The 22,797-nt window shown below is 39.7% G+C and overlaps 1 protein-coding gene across 6 annotated transcripts in view; it reads left to right on the top strand.

Moving 5' to 3' along the window:
- Positions 1-22,797, top strand: part of mms22l (MMS22-like, DNA repair protein) — a 116,868-nt gene that overhangs the window by 77,954 nt on the left and 16,117 nt on the right. For all 6 annotated transcript variants that reach the window (XM_052024832.1, XM_052024834.1, XM_052024830.1 and 3 more), the window contains exons 17-20: positions 5,394-5,536; positions 6,794-6,936; positions 8,298-8,457; positions 16,189-16,358. In XM_052024832.1, coding sequence (XP_051880792.1) covers positions 5,394-5,536; positions 6,794-6,936; positions 8,298-8,457; positions 16,189-16,358 — 616 coding nt within the window. The remainder of the gene's footprint in view (positions 1-5,393; positions 5,537-6,793; positions 6,937-8,297; positions 8,458-16,188; positions 16,359-22,797) is intronic.

Raw genomic sequence — 22,797 nt, forward strand, 5'->3', positions numbered from 1 at the left:
ATAAGAGGTTTCGGACAAGGAGTCTGTACCACATTAGAGGGATTGCAAATGGATTTTCTGCCCATTGCATTCTATGCCATGGCAGTTCTAGTGCTTATCTAAATAACTAAGTGTTGTGAGAGCACCTGCTCCAGCCCCCCGCCCCCCCACCCCCCCTCAGGAAGTGCACTCCAAATTTCAACCATCCTCTGGGTGGAAAAGATTGTTCAAATTCCCTCTTAATCGCTACCACTAACTTTCGACCTGTGCCTTCTCATTATGGACATTGGTATTGGTTTATTATTGTCACTTGTACCGAGTAGTACAGGTAAAAACAATAACAGTACAGAGTAAAGTGTCACAGCTACAGAGAAAGTGCAGTGCAATAAGGTGCAAGGTCACAACAAGGTAGGTTGTGAGGTCATAGTCCATCTCATTGTATAAGCGAACTGTTCAATAGTCTGGTGGTACGTGCCTTCAGGCTCCTGAATCTTCCACCCAATGACATTACTGTGAAGGGGAAAAGTTTCTCATTATCTGCCTTATCTATCCCCCTCAAAATTTTGTACACCTCAGTCAGGTCACCCCTCAGCCTTCTCTAGTCTAAGGAGTTCAAACCGAGCCTATCCAATATCTCCTAATAGTTGAAACATTTGATCCCAGGCAACATCGTGATGCATTTCCTTTGCACCCTCTCAAGTACAAGAGCATCCTTCCTATGACGTGGATCCTTTTTGATTCTGGCATCCTTCCTATGGTGCCAGAACTTCACTCTGTACTCCACTTGTGGCTGAATAATTGTGCTGTAACCTCCCTGCCCTTGCATTCTTTGTTGTGAATAGTGCCTTCTTAACCACCTTATCTACCTGTGCTGCTGCCTTCAGGAATCATTGGATGTGTGCACCAAGTTCCCTGAATTCCTCAATAATTCCTAGGGTCCTGCCATTCATTATTTATTTCCTATCATTATTTCCTATCATTCATCAGGGCTCCATTTCCACTCACCATGATCCTGGTTCTGTCCTCCCTTTAAACTTGTCTGGTTCACTGGAAAATTTATTACACTACTGTTTAATATCTGAAAACATTAAATTAAAAGTATGTTGGAGTATTCATAGAAATAACATCCAATAGTCCAGAAAATCAGACAGTCCAGAACACCAAAGTGGATTATCTGAGTTTTAATAAATAACAGATATCCCACACTGATCCTTGCAGTACTCCACTGGGTCACAGAAGTTCAATGGCAAAATCAAACTTAACCTTCACTGTGTTCCTGCTATTGTCAAGCTATTTTTAGATCTGATTTGCCAAAATCCCATTGACCACCCCCCCCCCACCCCACCCCCCACCCCACCTCCCAGTTTAAAGAACTGAAAACAGAGTAGGAATAAACAAATAATTTTCATGTTAGGTAGCTGTGACCAGTTGGGTGATATGGAAATTGGTTCTGGGGCTCCAGCTGTTCACAATCTATAATTCAATGAATTGGATGAAAGCATCAGGTGTAAAATATCCAAATGCTCCATGGCAGTGCAAGTTGTGAGGAGAATGGAGAGAGACTTCAGGGAGATGTATACCAGTTGAGTGAATTGGTGAGTTCATGATGGATGAAATATAACATGGAAAAATTTTAAGTTGTTCCATTTTGAGAAAAGTGAAGTATTTTTTACGTTGTGATGGATTGAAAGATGGTGCTGTTCACAGGGACCTGGGTGTCTTTGTACACAAATCATTGAAAGTTAACATGCAGCATGCCAGTACACCAAGCAATTAGGAAGGGAAATAATATGTTGGCCTTTCTTGCAAGAGGATGCGAGTCCAGGCATATAGACTGCAGTTGTATAGGTAGAGGAGTGAACGAGTGAAGGATTTGAGTACTGAGTTAGCTCTGAATGACTGGGGAGTCTCATTGAAAAGTATGATAGTGGGTAAACAATGGTATACATTTAAGGAACATGTACAGCAACTGCAAGTTATACATACCTTTCTGGAACAAAAAAAAAGGAAAAATGACCCAACCATGGCCCTCAAGAAAAAATATGCTTGCTATTAGATCCAAAGAGGAGGGGTGTAAAGTTGCAAGAAAAAGGAAAAAAAAGGATTGGGAGCTGTTTAGAATTCAGCAAAAAAAAACAATATTTTGATTGAGAGAAGAAAATAGAGAAGAATAAACTTGCAAGGAAAATAAAAGTTTGACAGTCCACTTCTGCAAGTATGTAAAAAGAGAAAAAGATTAGTGAAAACAAATGTGGGGCCACAACAGTCAGAAATTGGAGATTTATAATGGGGAATGAATGGCAAAGCAAAAAACAAATACTTTTGTTCTGTCTGAGAGTCCTACAGCATGGATACAGGCCCTTTGGCCAACCCAGTCCACACTGACCGATCAGCACGATTTACACTAATTCTGTTCTGTCCCCTGCACATTCCCATCAACTCCTCCCCAATTCTACCACTCACATACTCAGGGCAATTTATGGTGCCAATTAACCACCAACCTGCATGTCTTTGGAATAAGGGAGGGAAACTGGAGCAGCTGGAGGATGCCCAGGCTGTCACAGAGAATGTGCGAATTCCACACAAACAACACTGGAGGTCGGGGTTTAACCCAGGTCGCTAGAGTTGCAGCTGTACCGGCTGCACCGCTGTGCCACCACTTCATGGATGGGTAGTGGGACAAATTTGGTTTTAAATATGATGGGAATCCAAAAGTCCAATAATAAAAGAATTCAAGGAAATTAGCATTAATAAAATAATGTGCTGGAGAAGTTAATGGTGCTGAAAGCGAATCAATTCCCAGGGCCTATCAATCTATGTACCTAAGTACTAAAAGAGGTAGTCATGGTCATGGTGGATACTGTGGTTGCCAGTTTCCAAAATTCCAAAGCTTATGAAACAGTTCCTTTGGGTTGGAGAGTGGCAAATGAAGCCCCTTTTTTTTAAAAAAAGGAGGGAGAGAGAAATCAGTACCAGGAGGGCATATGCAACAGTCTCAGATAAAGGACATGATAACAGGACACTTTTCTAAAAAAAAGTCAACATGATTAGACAAAATCAACATGGATATATGAAAGGGAAACCATGTTTAACAAAATTATTCGATCATTTTGAGGATGTAACTGGTAGAATAGATGAGGGAGAACCAGAAGATATGGTTTATTTAGATTTTCAGAAAAGCTTTGATAAAGTCCCATGTAAAAGATTAGTGTGCAAAATTAAAGCACGTGGGATTTGGGGTAATGTACCAGCATGAATTGAAAAGTGTTTGACACCTAGGAACTGGGGAGTAGGAAAAAAATCGGAATTTCTCAGGTGGTAGGCAGTGATCTACTGTGGTACCACAAGTGCGATGTGATGCATTTTGGGAAGTTAAACGAGGGCAGAACTTACACAGTAAATGATAGGTCCTGGGAAGCGCGGTAGAACAGAAAGACCCAGGGGTACAAGTACATAGTTCCCTGAAAGTCGTAGCACAGGTGGACAAGGTGGTGAAGAAGGCCTATGACACGCTTGTCTTCAACGGACAGGGCATTGAGTACAAGAGTTGTGATGTTATGTTACAGCTACGTATATAGGACATTGGTGCAACTGCATCTGGAATATTGTGTACAGTTCTAGTTGCTATACTATGTGATGTGATTAAACTAGAGGAGGTGCAGAAAAAAATAACAAGGATGTTGCCAGGACTAGAGGGCTTGAGTTGGAAGGAGATACTGGATAGGCTGGGACTGTTTTCCCTGGAGTGAAGGAGGCTGAGGGGTGACCTTAGAGGTTTATGAAATCATGAGGAGCATAGATAAGGTGGATGGATACAGTTATTTTTTCCGAGGGTAGGGGAGTCTAAAACCAGAGGCCATAGCTTTAAGGTGAGTGGGGAAAGATTTAAAGGGAACCTGAAGGGCAAGTTTTTCCACACACAGGGTGATGAGTTTATGGAACGAGCTGCCAGAGGAAGTGGTAGAGGTAGGTACAATGTTTAAAAGACACTTGGATAGGTTCCTCGATAGGAAAGGTTTAGAGGAATATAGGCCAAATGCTGGCAAATGGGACAAGCTCAGGAAGGCACCTTGGTTGGCATCGATCAGTTGAACTAAAGGGCCTGTTTCTGTAATTTATTTCTCATGGTTCATTGTTTGGGCTCTAGCTATTCAAGGTAAATATCACTGATTTGGATGAGGAACCGAATGTAATCTTTTTTAGTTTGCTGATGTCAAAAACCTGTGTGGGATTGAGGAAATCAAAGAAACCTTATAGCAATTTAGACAAGTTAAGCATGTGGGCAGATACAGTAGCATGTTAAGCGTAACGCTTTACAGCGCCAGCGACCCAGGTTCAATCCCGGCCACTGTCTGTAAGGGGTTTGTACGTTCTCCCCGTATCTGCGTGGGTTTCCTCCGGGTGCTCTAGTTTCCTCCCACATTCCAAAGATGTACAGGTTAGGAGCTGTGGGCATGCTATGTTGGCGCCAGAAACGTGGCGACACTTGCGGGCTGCCCCCAGAACACTCTATGCAAAAGATGCATTTCACTGTGCGTTTTGACGTACATGTGACTAATAAAGAAATCCTATCTTATAAAGTATGACATGGACAAATGTGAAATTATCTGCTGTGTTTTGAGGGACATATACATGTCCTCCCCAGGTTACGAACACCTGACTTGTGTATAGCCTGTACATACGAAGGAGCATTTGGGAAACCAGTGGGATGGATTTTCTGGGTGCCGTGGGGCTGCAGGAATCTTCTGCCACGTGGGAACTTGGTTTGCAGCCACATTTCTGACTTGCGGACTGTCTGGGTTATGAACGATACATGGGAATCGGAACCCTGCCGTAAACTGGGGAGGACATATAGGAGGAAATCGTGGGACACCAACCAAATCTTTCTATGCTCTCTCGATACGAGGGGTAGTGCCAAAGGACTGGAGAGTAGCGAATATTATTCCCTCACTTAAAAAAGGAAGTAAGGATAGACCCAGAATTTGAATTATAGGCCAGTCAACTTATCCTCTGAGGTGGGAAAGCTTTTAGAATCCTGAAATAGATTAATAGTCACCTGGAGGAAAATGGATTGAGGTAAGCTATCATAAACTTTCAGGGGCAAATTCTGTTTAACTAATTTGATAGAACTTTTTATGAGATAACAAATTGAGCTGATGAGGATAATGCAGTCGATGTGGTGTACCTGGATTTTTAGAAGCACAAAGTGATAATTTGCAAATCAAACCACATTCTAAGTTTACATCTACTACAGGAATTGGGTGCACATGTTTAAAATCTGTTCTCTGGAATGGGGGCATATATACCATGGCATTTAGATAAACTCCAATCCTGTCCAAAGCAGTTTGTGAATATCATGAAAGAAGGAATGAATTGCAGATGCTTAATTATTCCTTGATTTTCTTCCTCCTCAGCTCCTTAGTAGATGCCCTCAAAGGCCTAGGATGCAGTTCGTACCAAACATTTACAATCCATTCTTGGTTTCGATGCATTTTGCAGCAGCATTTGAATCAGCCTGCTGGCAATGCAGAAAAAATGCACACCAACCAGATAAGTGGTAAGTGAGTAATTTGAGTTTAATGCATGAGAAGATTAACTGAAAAAATGCTACCTTAACTAAGGCATAGATTCACCAGAGTTCTTAGCTGTAAAACGAGTTTCATTTCATTGTCACTGACGACTGAAGCACCAAAATAAAATAGACATCGTTGGAAAGGTACTGTACTGACTATGCATGGGGAAAAGATCAGGCTATTTGTCTCAGCAGTTGCAATACGTTTGGACCCAATTTATTCTGTGTCCCCCTTCCTGAAAGCATAGAATGCAATTTCCTCCATTAATGTGATACACAGTTTCATTAATCTGATGGACTGTGCCGTAGAGATGGATTTTAATTTTCGCCATGCAACTGAAAACCATTGGAAGCAAATCAGCCACCCAGTATTCACCAAGCACAATTGAAATCAATGCTGGATACTTTGCTATGGTGAGTTTTCCACCTGGTAGTGAAAGTTAAGATCTCCTCCTGGTATTACCTTTTAGAATTATCTCTTACTGAATCAAGACATAAAGCATTAGAGGTAGATGTGAAAAAACCCAAAACACTGTTCTCTTGCTTACTCATGAGGACCATACACATTTTTCCTGTTTTTCCAGAACTCTGTAAACTTTCTGTTTGGGCACTTAATCAAAGAAGTTGTGTGTTAGACCAGTGACTTCCCTCAACCAAATTTTAATTGGAAGAAATATGCTTGATATCGCTCTTAATTGTTGCAGGAAAATCTATATTTTCAGCTGCTTTATAATCAAAAATGTCTCTTCTGACTTGTTTCTTTGAAAGGTTACTGGGAGCTCTAAACTTCTGGTTGTATGGTTTGGGTCTTTCAAATCCAACTTACAAAGTTCAAAAGGCATCGTGTCAATAAAATGAATTTTCTTTCTGTGGAGTGAGAAGGCAGTGTATATTTGTAAAAAGGGTGTTTTAAATTTGAGGAAGGTCCAAGAAAATCACTGAAGTGAATATGTTATGACAGATAGTTCCTTTCAATCTTCTCCAAATCTTGGAGTCTTCAATATTACCTTAGGAACCATCTATATATTGCAGATATCTAGAGCAATTGATTATTAAGTACAGCAAGTTAACCACTGGCATAATTTTCTTGTTATATTTTAATAAACAATGATGAGCTCATTAGACCAAGGATGTGATTATGATTTGAATTTATCAGCAACATTTAGTTCCATTTAATCCATTCTTACATATGGCCTCAAAATGATTCTGTTAATGATTATTTGCCTTTTTTTCAAAAAAAAGGAAAAGTAACCACGGAACAATTGGCAGGATTGACCAGGATAGTATGCAAACTGCCAGAGATGGAAAACCTACTCAACCAGTCTCAACTTGATCAGTCAGCAGCCAAGGTGGAGCCAAAAACTGTTCTATTCATATTCATTAAGGTAAAGTCCATTCAGAAATAACAACACACAAATATAGAATGAAATAACCTTTGCACATGGGTTCACGCTGTAACTGTAAACTCGTTTTAAGTATGGTTTGTACAAATTATTCTTTTTTGCTGCTGAACTTCAAGGAAAATGTAGATTTATAATTTCTTCATTTCTGAATGTAATGCATGAACAGCTTCACCTGCCCAGCAGCTATTTTAACTAAAAAAGCTTGTGGTGGTGGCGTTATGTACAACCTCAGTAAAAATAATCCTCTTCTACAAGGGGAATGTACTCAGGGCTGGGAGGAGATCAGGGACAGTGTCAGTTGGTAAGAAGGGGCAATTTTTGGATGGAAAAGCTGGAAGTGTATGCATCCCATGTACTCTACGGAAATTAACTGCAGGGTATCTTTTACAGTTTTTCAATAGTTTTCTCACAAGATAGGCAAATCAGGCATTGTAGGAAGTTGAAGGGCATTGATGAAATAGGGGCAATTAGGCAATGCTGGTGGGGACTGACTGGTGGTGACGGGTGGAGAAATTGGTCATTACACAGAGTGTAAGCAGGTAGAGGTTGGTGGATAGGTCTGTTGATTGTGGGGCTGGAGTGAGGAGTATGTGCAGTAGCTTGATGGCTTGTGAGCAAACACTCCTGTTCCTCCCACTGACAAATAGTGTAATTTGGGTAGGTGCCTCCCCCAAGGATCAAGTCTTACTGTCACTTTTATTATGCAAATGTTCTGAAGGCTTGGAAATTCCAGCCTCGATGACTTAAAAATATAATGCTGTTAAAATGGTGGCAGCTTCTGTAGAAGTTTGATCAATTTGCTTCCTGTGAACAGATTGTTCATACCCTGAACCACTTGCGTTATGGCCTGGTTTTTAAATTTCATCCTTTTTCAGTAGTGGAGGAGGTCCACCTCCCCACTCCCATATCTCAAGAGCTCTGGGGAGTAATGAAGCATGAGGAGATTGATATCTTTTGAGGTGGTTTGCTGTGGAGTGGCTTCAATAAAGTCTAAGGATGGGATTATCCTCGTTTAGATGTGGAAAGGTGCAGTGTGGGAAGCCTACAGGGTCAAAGCACGTTGATCAAAATAAATGAGCATAATATACTCATAGATGCTATTACTGTTACTGTTTATTTTCTTGCTGCCACATTATATTGCAACTGCTATTCAATATTTTTTTTATTATGTTTTGTTATTTTTCTTATGGTAGTTGAATAGGCATCATAACGTCAACTTAAGTCTTCTTTAAAGGAAGCAACAATCTGCAAAATCAAATTGTTAGAATTCACCCTGCTGTGTTTTGTTAAGAGCCAGGTATGTAGTTGGTTCTGACTTGTATTTATTCACGATCTTCCTGCAGGCTGTTGGGAAAACTTACAGTCAACTACAAACTCTAGGAGACAAATCTTCTTTAGCCTCAAAAGCCCTGGAGTATGCAGGTGACATTCTGAAGTATACCAAGCCATATTTGGTTAACAAAGGGCCAAATGAGGGCCTGCAGTTATTATATTGGGCTGTCGGTAAGTGTCTTGTCCTTCAAAGTCTAGACATAACATAGATTTGTACAGAAGTTACAACACAGACCAGTTCATTCAGCCTGTCAGTGTGTTTTGCTGCTTATTCCCCCATACAAGCAGTAGCCCTGTTACTGTGAAATCTTGCTCCCCCTTTCCTACATCCATTTGTTTCCCCTTTTTCTCAAATTCTTATCTAACTTGGAAGTGCCTCTGGTTCAGTCATGAACTCTGGAATGTATTTCACAGGTGTTTGTACAAAGCAGCTTTATTGACTCACTGCCCTAAATCTTTTGCAATGATTTTGAAGAGCAGGTCTAGAAAACTGTTGCGTGCTAAAACAAGGACACGAGTAATGGAATTGGGGATGGCCCTATAATATGCATTTGTATTACTTTAAGTGATGTCCTGTAAGGTTTAGGATGCCGTCTTGTCATGATTATATAAAGAGAATAGGAACTGCAGCAAATGAAAGGGCCAGTTGCTCTATTTATCACCCTGTCCATCTGCAAGATAACTTCCACTGTATCTGGACAAATAAATATAGGAAATAATTTTTCTCATGGTATAATTTGCAATGCATATATCTAATTCAAGTATCATTCCTGTGATTGGGAACTTCAATAATTCATTGGTAAAATACAATTGTTGTTCACGGATATTTAGATCTGTCAGAAGGCTTCATTATTTAATTTTTCTGCAGAAAAACTACTGGTTAAAATAAAAGTAATGTAGTATGATTGGGAAGGTAAGGAAGTCTTCAAGTACACATTATCAGGGCGCTGTCATTTATGATCTGGCAGTGCACACTGATGCCACGTGGATTGAGAAACTTAGAGTAGGAAAAATGTTATGGCTGATCATGCACTCTTTGATTCAAACGTTTTGTTTACACTTAGCACCTTTCTGAACAGTAGAGTTAAAGCAAGCAGCATGTGATTGCTGAGATGTTGGAATTAAACCAGAATCTCCCACTCTGTGACAGTAACAACAGAAGAACAAAGGAAATAGGAGCAGGAATTGGTTTTATGGTTGCTCCCATCTGCTCTCACATTCAGTGAGATAATTGCTGATCTTTTATCTCAGCTCCATGATATTCCATGATCCTATTATCCGTTAATACCTTTGCTGTCCAAAAATCTATCAAACACAGCCTTGAACATGCTCAATAACTGAGCGATCACAGCCCTCTGATGCAGAGAATTCTTAAGATGCACAGTCCTTTGAATAAAGAAATTTCTTCTCATCTCAGAGGGTGTTGAGTATATGGAATGAGCTGCCAGAGGAAGTGGTTGAGACAGGTAAAATAGTATTATTTAAAGAGGCACTTGGATAGGTACATGGAGGGGAAGGATATGGGCTGAAAACAGGATATTAGGACTAGCTGGGTGGACACCGTGGTTGCCGTGAATTCAATAGGCCAAAGGGCCTGTATCCGTGCTGTATTGCTCTATGATTCTTTGACCCAATCCTGAAGCAGACTCTTTACTGTAAGACTATGCCCTTAATTCTAAGCTTTTTATTGAGAGGAAATAATGTATTGTCACCTGCCATGTCTATCCCTTGCAGAATTTTGTGTTTCAATGAGACCACATATCTTTGGAGTAAACTCCAGTGAATAAAGGCTATTTTTACTTAATCTATGTTCATCTTCTCATCTGAGGAATCAATCCAGTAAATTCACCTTTTGACTTGCTCCAAAGGCAGTACATTCTTCCTCTGGCTGAGACCACAACACTCCAGATGTGGTGTCACCAAAGCCCTGTACAATTGCAGCAAGACCTCCTCACTCTTGTGCTCCACCCCTTCTGTAACAATACTTGCCTTGCTGATTTTCTGCTGTACCTGTGACCTAATGTTCTGAAATTGCACTTCCATCCCTCTGCACGCCAACCTTTGCAGATTTCAAAACATTTTTTAAAAATCTGTTGCACTGCTCTTCTTAGCAAAATGAATGTCACATTATACTCCATCTGGCATCCTATTGCCACTCACTTTACCTGAGTCTGCATCTTTCTCTCAGTTCATCTACCCATATAGCGGCACGGTAGTGTAGCGGTTGGCGTAACGCTATTACAGCACCAGTGATCCAGGTTCAATTCTGCCGCTGTCTGTAAGGAGTTTGTATGTTCTCCCCATGTCTGCGTGGGTTTCCTCCGGGTGCTCTGGTTTCCTCCCACATTCCAAAGACGTACAGGTTAGGAGCTGTGGGCATGCTATGTTAGCGCCGGAAGAGTGGTGACACTTGCGGGCTGCCCCCAGAGCATTCTCAGTATCTCAAAAAGATGCATTTCACTGTGTGTTTCGATGTACACGTGACTAATAAATAAATATCTTATCTCAAGCTTTGTATCTTCAGCAAACTTGGCTGCTTTCATCTGAGCCATTAATATAGACAGTAAATAACTGAAGCCTCTGCTTTGTTCATTACATCACTCTACTAGGAACAGATTACCATTCTGAAATTACTTCTTTATTCGTACTCTGTTTCTACCCCTTAGCTAATCCTCTATCAATGTTGTTAGGCCGGATCATACTCAAGTATGACACAAAGAACTTTAAATATAAGAAATATAAATTTAGTTAAAGAATACATTAAGATACTGTAAATTTGTTAAAATGATAAATGGCCCAAAGCAAACGCGCACACAGAGAATCTTTAACACAAGTATTCATGAGCTATCAATCTGGATGTAATTTACCCCAGCCTGTAAAACAGCACATGTAATCATTAAGCATGACAGCTCCTTCAACAATATCTACCCTGCTTTTAAGAAACTAGATATTTTGCCTGGACCCTTAAGTGTAATCCAGCTCCGGGTGAATAAAGGCAACTGGAATTGGATGAATGGAATGAAGACCAGGGACAGACCAATGTTGCAGTCACCAGTGAGGCTAATAATTTCAGTTGGTGAGAGTAACAAACACAAGAGGAGCAATTGTAAGCTGATATCTTAACCCTGATGCATGTAAGTAAAATAAAGAATAAGAAATACAAAGCTTTGTCTTCACCTGTCTTTTTAATGAAGGTTAGTGACCCAGCTTAAATGATTGGGTTTGCCTGAAGTTTCTCAGTAGTGAGCCAGGGACAAAGTGAGAGGTCGTGAGAGTTGGCATCTGGCCTCCAAGATACTCAGTACTTACTCAGTAATGTGCAGGGGCAGAGGTTATAAATTGCTGGCCAAATGCAATTGTGCTTTGGCCAAATTTGTTACACGCAAACCCTTGAACCTTATGAAACTTATATAGCAACCTTTGTGTGGTACCTTATTAAAAGTCTTTTGATGATACAATATAGTCTATACACTGGTGACCTTTCCCTACCCTGCTACATCCTCAAAAATCATTCTTGGATCACTCAAATAGCATTTCTCTTTCATAAAACTACTTGGACTGCTGAATTTTGTGAACATTTTCTAGGTGACTCATTACCACATTATTTATAATGGATTCCAGCATTTACCAACAATTGATGTCAATCTGACTGATTCGTGGTTCCTTATTCTTTCTCATTTTCAAACTAATGTGTTTTTGTTTGTCAGTTGTTAATATTTCTGTGAATTAGATTGGTTGTTTCAATGAAGTAGGGCAAGTTTAGCAAGAAACTGATTAACCACCTTTGTGAGAATGGCTAAAATGAGTGTGATAGTGCCATTGTTGTCCTAAACAAGTATTCATTATTTTGAAGGAACCATTGAGAATAATCTGATGCAATCTTCTGCAGTTACAAATTGCCACTGCAGGGTATTGTAAATTGTTGAGCAGAGATCATTGCACCGTGGTACATAGATCATATCAGCTAATAATAATGATTTTATTTAAGCTGGTGCAAGATGCTAATGAAATGACCATCATCTTAGACAGCATTCAACTTTGATCTTAGATCATTAAAACTGCTTTGTTGTGGATTGAGACTTTCATCTCCAAATGAGAGCTTCCTATTCAGGTTTCTGCTGAGCTGAGGAGGTTAAAGTGCCAGCTGCAACAAAAGCATATTTTCCAAAGATAAAGAAGATCTTCCTTTGTACAAAGAAAACAAAGTGGCCTCATTTACCTTGGACTTCACATGACCCAAATATATTCCAATCTATTTTCTTTCAGTTAATGCATTCTCTCTTATTTGCAAATAGGTTGATTGAATAATTGTGTGTTTTCCAAAAACTGCTGGATTTTTTCTAAAAAAAAAGTGTTTATATTATCAATTTTGCCTGTTAAGCACGAATTAACATCTTCGCGTTGCACTAATTGACACACTGTAAGATGGTTCAGTGTTGGAGGGTCATTTACAGTATTTAACTGTGAATGCTCACGTCTCCTGGTCCTTTCAAGCCTTGACATACAATTAGAGGTTTAATCGAAAATTGGAATTGAATTACACGTTTTAGTTGGACATATGTTACTGAGCAAGGCCAAACTGAATCTGACCACAATAAATGCATAACTGAGTGACAAGTACCACCAAGACTAAAGCAGCTAAACTTCTTTAATTACAGGCTAATTAAACCTTCTCAAAACAAAATATATAATTAGTTACTGCAGAAGAATACACGTCAATCTATTCAAAAATGGTAATTAACAAATCAGATCAACATTACAAACAGCTACAGCGCACTGATTCAACAGGCAAGTACAGCAGGACTCCATAACGTTGCCAATCCCCAGAATCTGCTGCCAAGTTCTATGGAAATTGCACTATATTACTCACTTTAATATGTAAATTTACCTGTGCACTATGTGCTGATAATGCAGTTCTTGGCTCTCAGGAGACTGTATTTCAGACACCATCAGCCCTTGTTACTGGTCTTTATGATGTAGTTTCCAGCACAGCTGACAGTTTGACTGGAAATGCTTCGATACTGTTTTGGACATCAGGGTCATTGGACTTAAAAAGTTCCATAAAATGCCCGATCACAACAGATTGCTGGTTGTCCTGATGAAATGACAGGTGAGAAGAAATACAATTTCAACATGGTTATTACTGACTTTTAAAGAAGACCCTGTTGTCTCAATTACTGGAATCTTAGTTGTTTTTTTCGGCATGAACCAAAGTTGTTTTGGTATGTGGTTCTTTACCCACTTTAGGACAAAAGAATTGTACATTGTCAGCTCCTTAAATATACGGTGCATCAACTGTGTCATTTTCACTTCTCCAGGGATGTTTCAGACTGAATTGCTTGTGTAGGTAACCCTTCTGATGCAAGAGTTGGAGGAGGAGGAGCGAATGAGGTTCAGGGGAAGCAAAAGAGGAGGTTCAGACGAAGCATACAGACATATGCAATTAATTGCAACTCATCACACAGATCAGATTCTCTTCTGACATTTATCTGAGAACAGAGCCTGGTGGTATTTGAATACTCTTTGCACAGCAGAGTGCAGGATTTGAAGGGGGTTGACATACAATTATAGCAGCTTCCTAGAAAGCAATGGCATTGTTGAGATGGCTGCATCCATAAAAATCCAGCAACATCTGCTTTGAACTAGTGCTACTGAGTACTTTCAACAGCAATTGAAGATATCTGTCAAATCTGCCATTCTGTGTGGTACAATTGCATCACGAGTCATGCCAATTTACAACACATGAGGAAGTTTGGCCCATGTCCTTGCAACCCAAAAGAGCTGTCCAGCTTAATCTCAGCTCTTGGTCTGTGTTCTTGTTTACTGTAATTGTTCAATTAATGTTTTGCCCATGGAAAATCTATACACTTTTACCATCTCTGTTGATTGAATCCCCTGAGGAAAAGCGTCAGTGATTTGACTCTGAATGGAATAGGCTTGGAAAAACAGGGTGAACTGGATTACAGGTTCAGAGGAAATTAAATTTAGCACCACAGGTTGAAAAGAGTGTTTGAAAAGCAAATGCAAATAGACTGATGGCTTATATTTTGTCAACCCCATGATAAAATCCATGATTTTTAAAAAAGCCGTGCAAAGACCCAAGAAAACTCCAGTTATTATGTAGGAATGAGTTCCATCAGATTGAGTGCAGAGTTGGTTGAGTCACTGAATCACAACTTGTTATGATTATATGGTAACATTTTCTCCTGACAAAGATTGGATTTGGGAGTCTGTTTCAGGAATCAGACATGTAAACTATGTAGCTTCTCCAGTGTAGCCAACTCGGTGTAAATATGGCCTCAATACTCGGGATGTTGGCTGAGGAGAGAACAATGACATTGGTTTGCTTGTCCTTCCAGTGTATTTGGATTCCCCTCCCCAACAGAATCTGCCTGGTTTGCTAAATGTTATCAGCATTTTCTGTTGTTATTTCAGATTTCCAGCATGTTATCTTTTTGCATTTTCTGTTTCTTTTTCACATCTCCAACATCTGTTTATTTGATCTTGAATTTCTATGCCGAGCTAGTACAAGATTAGATGAGAAAGGTGGATAAAAAGGAAAAGGGATGCAGATTAAATGTTTAGCAGACTCCTTAGCCAAAAAATCTGGTTCACTTTTCTACACTTTGTGGTCTGGAAGTAAGATTGCATAACATAAGATTTTTGTGTGCCATGCAATTTGAATTTTGTGGACTTAATGCAAAGTCTTTGGTTTATTTTCTAGATCTCTTGTGTGCTGATACAGAACTAGAGGTATACATTGTCCAAAGACGAGCAACGTCTGCCCAGATGTGTGTTTTTTTTCCCTGATGTTTAGCCTTGTAGGTGTAGCCAATGATCAACGTGGGCCACTCATGCAAAAGCAGGCTTTCACAATGCTTGTGCGCCTACTTCATAATTATGTGAAGGGAACCAGCCTGAGCAGCACACAGGCAGTGGAATCCAGCATCAGCAATCTGTCTCGGTTAAGTCCTCCTTTAGGAAAATGCCTGTTGTATTAGGTTTGCCACCCAACCCCACCCCTTAACTTAGTCATTGCACCCAACTTTCACCAGTCTATCCACAGTCAATCACAATATCACCTGTCATCTGTCTGACCTGTGATTTCCTCTCCCCTAAACTAATGCCCCAATCTTCTGCCTGCTTATCCTCCCCTCCCCAAATCTCCTGTACCCTGTGATTCCACGCACCACAATCCTCCCCCCACCAACCAAGCCAATGCTCTCCAACTAATGCCCTGATTTCATCACCCCAACCCTCCCTCCACCACCACCACCACCTGTGACCAATCATGATTTTACTTCTATGGCTGAATAAAGAAAGAAAAAGCTGTTGTTTGTTTAGTTCATAGTAAGAATCATCTTGGATCTCGTGCATTGCAGAATATTGCACTGATGTGACAAAACATTTGTTGGTATAGCATATACTGCCATTTAATGCACCCCTGTAGGATCTATACTATTTCTACTCGTGCATATTTAACAAATTCCACTTACTGTGTAATTTACTGTAGAGATTAATACAGAATTTATCACATTGGACCCCCTCAGTAAGATTTACTTCCATTACTATATCATAATGGTGAAGTCAATCCTAAACAATTAAAGATAGAGTAAGCCTTACACATCAGAGTTTGAAAACTAACCTGAATTGAAAACAGTTGTGTAAAAACAAAAATTGAGAGTCAAAATGTGTAATATAATTTCAAAATATCACCAATGGAAATAACAAAAGAATGCAATTAGGTTGATAATTGTAGTGCTAAAGTTGAGTTCAATTTACAAAACTTTTACTGAACCAGATTTGTGTGGAATTGCTACTAATAGTTTTAAATAAATTTCTCTGAAATGATTTAGCAGAGTTTCCAAAGCATACAAAATAATGCTTCATTTTTATTTGTAGGTTGCATTGTCAAGCACTGGGCTCTAATACTGGCTACTTCAAAAACTCAACAACTCTTGTTTCGCATTATTGATCGTCTATTATTGCCACATACCCTCTTTCAGCAGGGCACAGGACTGCCCCCAGCAATGCTGTCTGCCATTCGAGATAACTTGCCTCTATATCTGCAGGTAAGCACTGTCAGACCATGCTTACCTTCAAGATGTCCTGAGAGTTTTTTCGACATACTGTATGCCCTTTTGATTTTTTTGTTTCTTTTATATTGATGGCATTCTGAGTGCTAGTGTTTTCTTTTCATGTCTCAGGATGTCCTTTGTGCTGTGAACAGCTGCATAAGGGATGCACTTTTCCTATTGGCAAAGACTGCAAGCCTTGCATTGTGTAAAAATAAATCAATCCAGTTTTAGTTAGAAATCATGTTCTCTGGGTATTTAGTACTGTGTACCACAAAAGTCAGTGGTCATATAGCAACAAACAGGCACATTGTGGAATAATGTGATTTTCTTTTTTGTTTCTTTCCTAATCTTGTTTAAAGGTATTTTGTAAATTTGAATAAGGAACTTGTTTTATTTGGGGGGAGAAAAGGAAATTTATGCTTTTTATAATATTGTCATATTGCAATAAGAGGTTAATCTATAAGAAGTAGTTGTTCAAGTTCAAGTGATTGCTTTAAATTGCAATGTGACTCATGTTTTTCACAACATAATGGGCGGATTGTTATCAATTTCATTCAAGTGTAACAGTGTGTCTCTCATTGTCCATATTCTGTACAAAACTGTTACTGAACCAGATTTGTGTGGAATTAATACCAGGCAAGTGGATTAGGGAGAACTGGATAGTACAAAAATAATTAGAGGTATAGAGCATTAAATGATGCAAAGATGTCCCACAGTGTCTTTTAAACGTTGTTGTTGTACCTGTTTCAACAGTTAATTCCATATACACACCATCCTCTATGTGAAGGAGTTGCCCCTTGGGTTCCTTTGAAATCTTTCCCCTCTCACCTTATCTATGCCCAGGGAAGGTAGATTGGTGATCATTTGGGCGGTACGGTAGCGTAGCGGTTAGCGTGATGCTATCACAGCGCCAGCGATTTAGGGTTCAATTCCCATCGCTGTCTGTAAGGAGTTTGTATGTTGTCCCCGTGTTTGCGTGGGTTTCCTCCGGGTGCTTCAGTTTCCTGCCACATGCCAAAGACGTACTGGTAGGTTAACATGGGTTTAAATGGGCAGCGCAGACTCGTTGGACCGGAAGGGGCTGTTATCGTGCTGTAAGTAAAGTTTAAAAAGTTAGCAGAGATCATGGAAATTGCAGATTGGTAGGGAGGAAAAGATTATTAATAACGTAACATCTTTAACTTTGACATGATACATGAAGATCAACAAAGCCTTTTAATCACAGGAATCATCATAGATTAACACAATAAATTTTTCCTTCAATGAACTTGTTACAATTAATCAGTTGGTTGTCGGGAAGGAACTAAACCAGTCAATTCAATTATATTTGTTATATCCTACGATTTGTTCCAATCTGCACCTCTTTCAATGTAAGAGAATTATTCAACTTCCAAACATACCAAGTGCTTTTTGAATGGATTTATGAGTGCCCTTTTCAAATCATTGTGTTTGTATGTGGCTTTCCAAAAGGAAAGAAATTGCCTGCAGGATTCAAAATGAATCTGTCTGAAGCTTCTGAAACGCAATAGCTAAATCAGACTGATTTATAGCTGGTGAGACATTACAAAAAAAATGAACTACATTACTAAAAATTAACAGTAGCATCAAAGCTGTGAACAACTGTTTGTTAACTACTGTATGATATGTTACCTTCGGGCCACTTTTTGTTTTATTGCTGTTTAGTATATTTTGTTGATGATTCAAAGTCCTTTACTTTTAAAAGACAAGGAAGATCTCTGGAAGGAGCCTGGAGCTGAAGAGTCCTGCAGAAAGGATTTGCTCTTGCTGCTGGAAATCTGAAATGAAAGCAGAAAATGTTGGAAATACTCAGCAAGTCAAGCAGCATTTGTGGAGAGAGACTTGATCCTATAATTCTTGTTTGTTTCTTTCCATACATGTTGCTTGACCTACTGAGTACTTCCAGAATTTCTGTTTTTATAATCTGTTCTCTCCCTGCCTGCTGATATCTTTATTTTATAAGCCAACAGCTGTTTATTTAGCCTGTCGATCATTTATTCAAAAAATCTATTCTTTAGTATTATTAACCTTTTTTGATCATAGTTTGCCGAATACCAAGAAATTTCTACAATACACCTGCTATGTTTTAAATGATGGAAAATATATTCTTTACAAGTTATGAATTATTTCTTCATGTGTTGGCTATTGTTGATTTGCCATCATATACTTCAATATTTTTCAATTTTCTTTAGCTAACTTGCCTCTTATATGTGTATAATTGTCTTTATTCAGATTTAAACTCAGTGTAAAATTCTGTCACATTATGATCATTCTTCCCCAGAGGCTGCTTTATTTTTTTAAAAAAAACAAGCTGCTGGAGGAACTCAGTGGGTCAGGCAGCATCTTGTAGGGGAAAAGGGATAGTTGATGTTTCTGGTTGAGACCCTGTCATGATGCAGGGTTTTAACCAGAAACTATCCCTTTGCCTCCACAGATGCTGCCTGCCCCACTGAATTCCTCCAGCAGCTTGCTTTTTGCTTCAGATCCCAGCATCTGTAGTCTCTTATCACTTTACTAAAATTTACTCTGGTTCATTGAAAAATACTAAATTAAAAATACTAAATTTAAAATACCCTGTCTCTGTGTACTGGTTGAAAATACTATGGTGAATGCATTACATAAACTCATACTCTGCACAATTCCTCTAAATTTGATTTGTGTAGTTCATCTGATGAAAGTTGCCCATGTTAATTGTATTTCACTTGTAACATGCACCTTTATTTTAGTGGTTTATACTCTTCCTGACAGTTCAATACTTCAATCATGCTTCAGGGACCAAAAAAGCTATTCCCTCTTCTGGTTTCTTCCCCTTCTTGTTTCTTCATCCTAGTTGATTTTATACTATGACTTTTCAAGCTGAGATCCTTTATCCCATCCTTCATCTGTACTATTGTCCTGCTGCTGGGTTTCAATTTTGTTTATCTTTTCTAAAGCTTGGATCCTGGAATACATGCTATCAAATGTTGTAGTCCCAGCTCTGTAAAGGCTAGTTGATCAAACTCCACTTATTCTTCTCTGTTATTAGTTTATCTGTTTTTTTGTGGTGCAGGCTTTGTGTATATTTCCCAATGGCAAGAAACATTACTTTTATATTTCATTGCTGTTTTGTTTCCTGTTGCTGTCTGCTTTTCTCTACGGATGCTGCCTGACCTGTTGAGTTCCTCCAGCATCTTGCTGTTGTTTCATCTAGATTCCAGCATCTGCAGTCCTTTGTTTCTCTTGTTTGCTGATGCCCTGTCACCATTAACATTGACATCCCTCAAGGATCTGTTTTAGGCACCCTCCAATTTCTCATCTGCATGCTCTCCTTGGAAGCAATGCAGTTTCTACATGCGTAGTGACAGCACCCAACCCTGATGCACAAACGTGCTTCTGGATCCCTTCACAATCTCTAAAGTTACGTATTGTTTTTCTGCCGTCCAGTACTGGATGAGGAGGCAGTTCCTCCAACTAAGTATGGGAGGATCAAAGCCATTATCTTTGATTCCTGCTGAACACTCTATTCTCGAGGTATCCATCCATTCCTCTCCTTGGCAACTCTCTGAAACTAAACCAGGCTGTTTGCAATCATGGTGTCATTTCTGATCCAGCAAAGTGTAGACTGTATAACCAACTAATTTCGGTTCTATGCATTGCCCAACTATGCCCCTGGCTCAGCTGATCTGATGATGAAAGTTTCATCTTTGTCTTTGCGAACTTTAGTTTTGACAATTCTTGTACACATTTGACTGTTCTCTCTCGTTGTAGTCTCAATAAACTCATCCAGAACTCTGCTGCCCATGTCCTGTTCATCCATCACCTCTGACCTTTATGACCGACACTGGCTCCTGCTTACATAACACCCATGATTTCAAAATTCTCATTCTTATTTTCAGATCCTTCTGTTGTCATACTCCTCTTCATGTCTGTAATTTCCTCTAGCCCTTTTACTCACCAAAGTATTTGCATTGTTCTGTTTGTGTCTTCTTGGATAAATATAGTTGCATCACCATCAGTGGCCATGCAGTCAAAGCCTCGGGCTTTTGAATTTCCGTCTGAACTCTCTCTGCTTTCTACCTATTTAACCAAACTTTTGCTCAGTTGCTTTAATATCTCTTTGTGTGGCTCATGAAGCTGGGACATTTTTTTGAGATATTGGGACTTTTTTATACAGCATTCTTAATGTAGTAAAAATAGAGTTATTGATGTCATTTCCATTTGGTATGTTCTCTACCTTCTAGGCCCCTACTGCTTATTTTTGCTCAAATCATTACTTCAAATAGCTTGACTTCACTATTGCCGCTTTTGAATTTGTAAAATCCATCCACCTGCCCCACTTCCTAATTTCATCCACCAGAGCAGTTATTCAGTTTGTCAGAACTGTGGTTCCAGGTCCATTTGGATGGATTCCAACCAATGGAGCAGTTCCCCTAAACCTAGAACCTGTGTTTCTTGACTCTAGTGCTAGGTTTAGGGAGAGAGAAGCTGTTTCTTTGATTAAACCCCTTGCTTTCCAAATGTAAACTTCCTAACATCCTTAATGCAGTTTTCCATTCTCAGCTATATACACAAAATGTTTGAGGAACTCAGCAGGTCAGGCAGCATCTATGGAGGGAAATAAACAGTCGACACTGCGAGTCGAGACTCTTCCTTCCCTCCCTCTCCCACCCACCTACCTTCCCACTCTCACGTGGACTTGCCTATCCCCTGCCAGGTTGTGCTCCTCCCCTTTCCCCTACCTTTTTATTCTGGCTTCTGCCCTCTTCCAGTGCTGATGCAGGGTCTCAACCCAAAACGTCGACTGTTTATTTCCCTCCATAGATGCTGCCTGACCTGCTGAGTTCCTCCAGCACTTTGTGTGTGTTGCTCAAGATTCCAGCATCTGCAGAATCTCTTGTGTTTCCATTCTCAGCTGTGCCTTGTTCTCCAGCTCTGTTCTTGGCTTCACTCTTTCTTGACTTGAGTCATTGTGAAGATATTAAATTACAAAAATAAATAATGCAAAAGAAAAAAGGAATAACAGGGTGGTGTTCATGAATCATTCAGAAATCTGATGGTGGAAAGGAAGAAGCTGCTCTGGAATCGTTGAGTGTGTCTTCAGGCTCCTGCACCTTGTCCCCGATGACAGTAATGAGAAGAGGGCATGTCCTGGATGGTGAGGGTCGTTAGTGATGAATTGATGGATACCACCTTCTTGAGCCACCACCTCTTGAACCTCGTTATTCTTTTTTTTTGCACTATTTATTTTTGTGAATTATTCTAACTTTATATCTTTGCACTGTACTGCTGCTGCAAAACAACAAGTTTTACATCATTTAAGTCGGATTAATAATTCTGATTCTGATTGATTCTTTTTTTTCTTCCATGCCATATTTGTTGTTTGGAAATGCTTCTCTGCTAGTCCCTCAACAATAAGGTGCCCAAATTGTCAAACATAACATAAAACAGAGACAACAAGAGACTACAGATGCTGGAACCTGGAGCAATAATCAAACTGCTGGAGGAACTCAACGAGGCAGGCAGCATCTGTAGAGGGAAATGGATAATTGATGTTTCGGGTCAAGACCCTTCATCTGGAATGATCCAGCTTGGCTTCCTGGTCCAGATGAAGGGTCTTGACCCAAAAAGTCAACTGTCTGTTTCCCTCCACAAATGCAGCCTGACCAGCTGAGTTCCTCCAGCAGTTTGTTTATTGATAACATAAAGCATAGTTGGCTAGTAAATGAAGATATTTCTTTATTTGATGTCTATTTAGGCTATATTGTCCTTTATAATTAAGGCCTGAATTTTTCAGTTCTGACTCCATAAGAACCTGAAAAATAATTTTATTTCCACTGGTAAAATTCTGCACTGCCAATAAATGTCAACAATGTAGAATTAGTAGTTGCACTCAAAATGCTGTAGGTGGTTTTCAAAAAAAGCATATCTAGATGACTGACTAATTCTTTTTGTCTGTGGGATGTGCTGGTCAGTGGTCTGACAGTAGTGGAAAAAAAGCCCGAGAGTAAGTACAAGCAGATATGGAGCTAAAAACAAATAGTGTGCACAGTTCTGTGAAAGAAAGTTATGATTTTGCAGAATTAAGCATGAAAACTAAGTAACAAAAGCATGAAGCTGTCTGTAAGGAGTTTCTACGTTCTCCCCGTGTCAGCGTGGGTTTCCTCCAGGTGCTCCGGTTTCCTCCCACATTCCAAAGACGTACGGGTTTGGAGCTGTGGGCATGCTGTGTTGGTGCTGGAAGAGTGGCAACACTTGCAGGCTGCCCCCCCCCCCCAGCATATTCTCAGTAACGCAAAAAGACGCATTTCAGTGTTTCGACGTATATATAACTAATAAATATCAATATGTGATTGATGAACCGCACTGTGTCAATGTGAATGGACTTCTTGCTGAGCTGTTTTGCAGGAGTCCCTGCTGCAAGGACTCTGCCACAAGT

The sequence above is a fragment of the Pristis pectinata genome, chromosome 10, assembly GCF_009764475.1.
Source record: "Pristis pectinata isolate sPriPec2 chromosome 10, sPriPec2.1.pri, whole genome shotgun sequence".
Lineage (NCBI taxonomy): Eukaryota > Metazoa > Chordata > Chondrichthyes > Rhinopristiformes > Pristidae > Pristis > Pristis pectinata.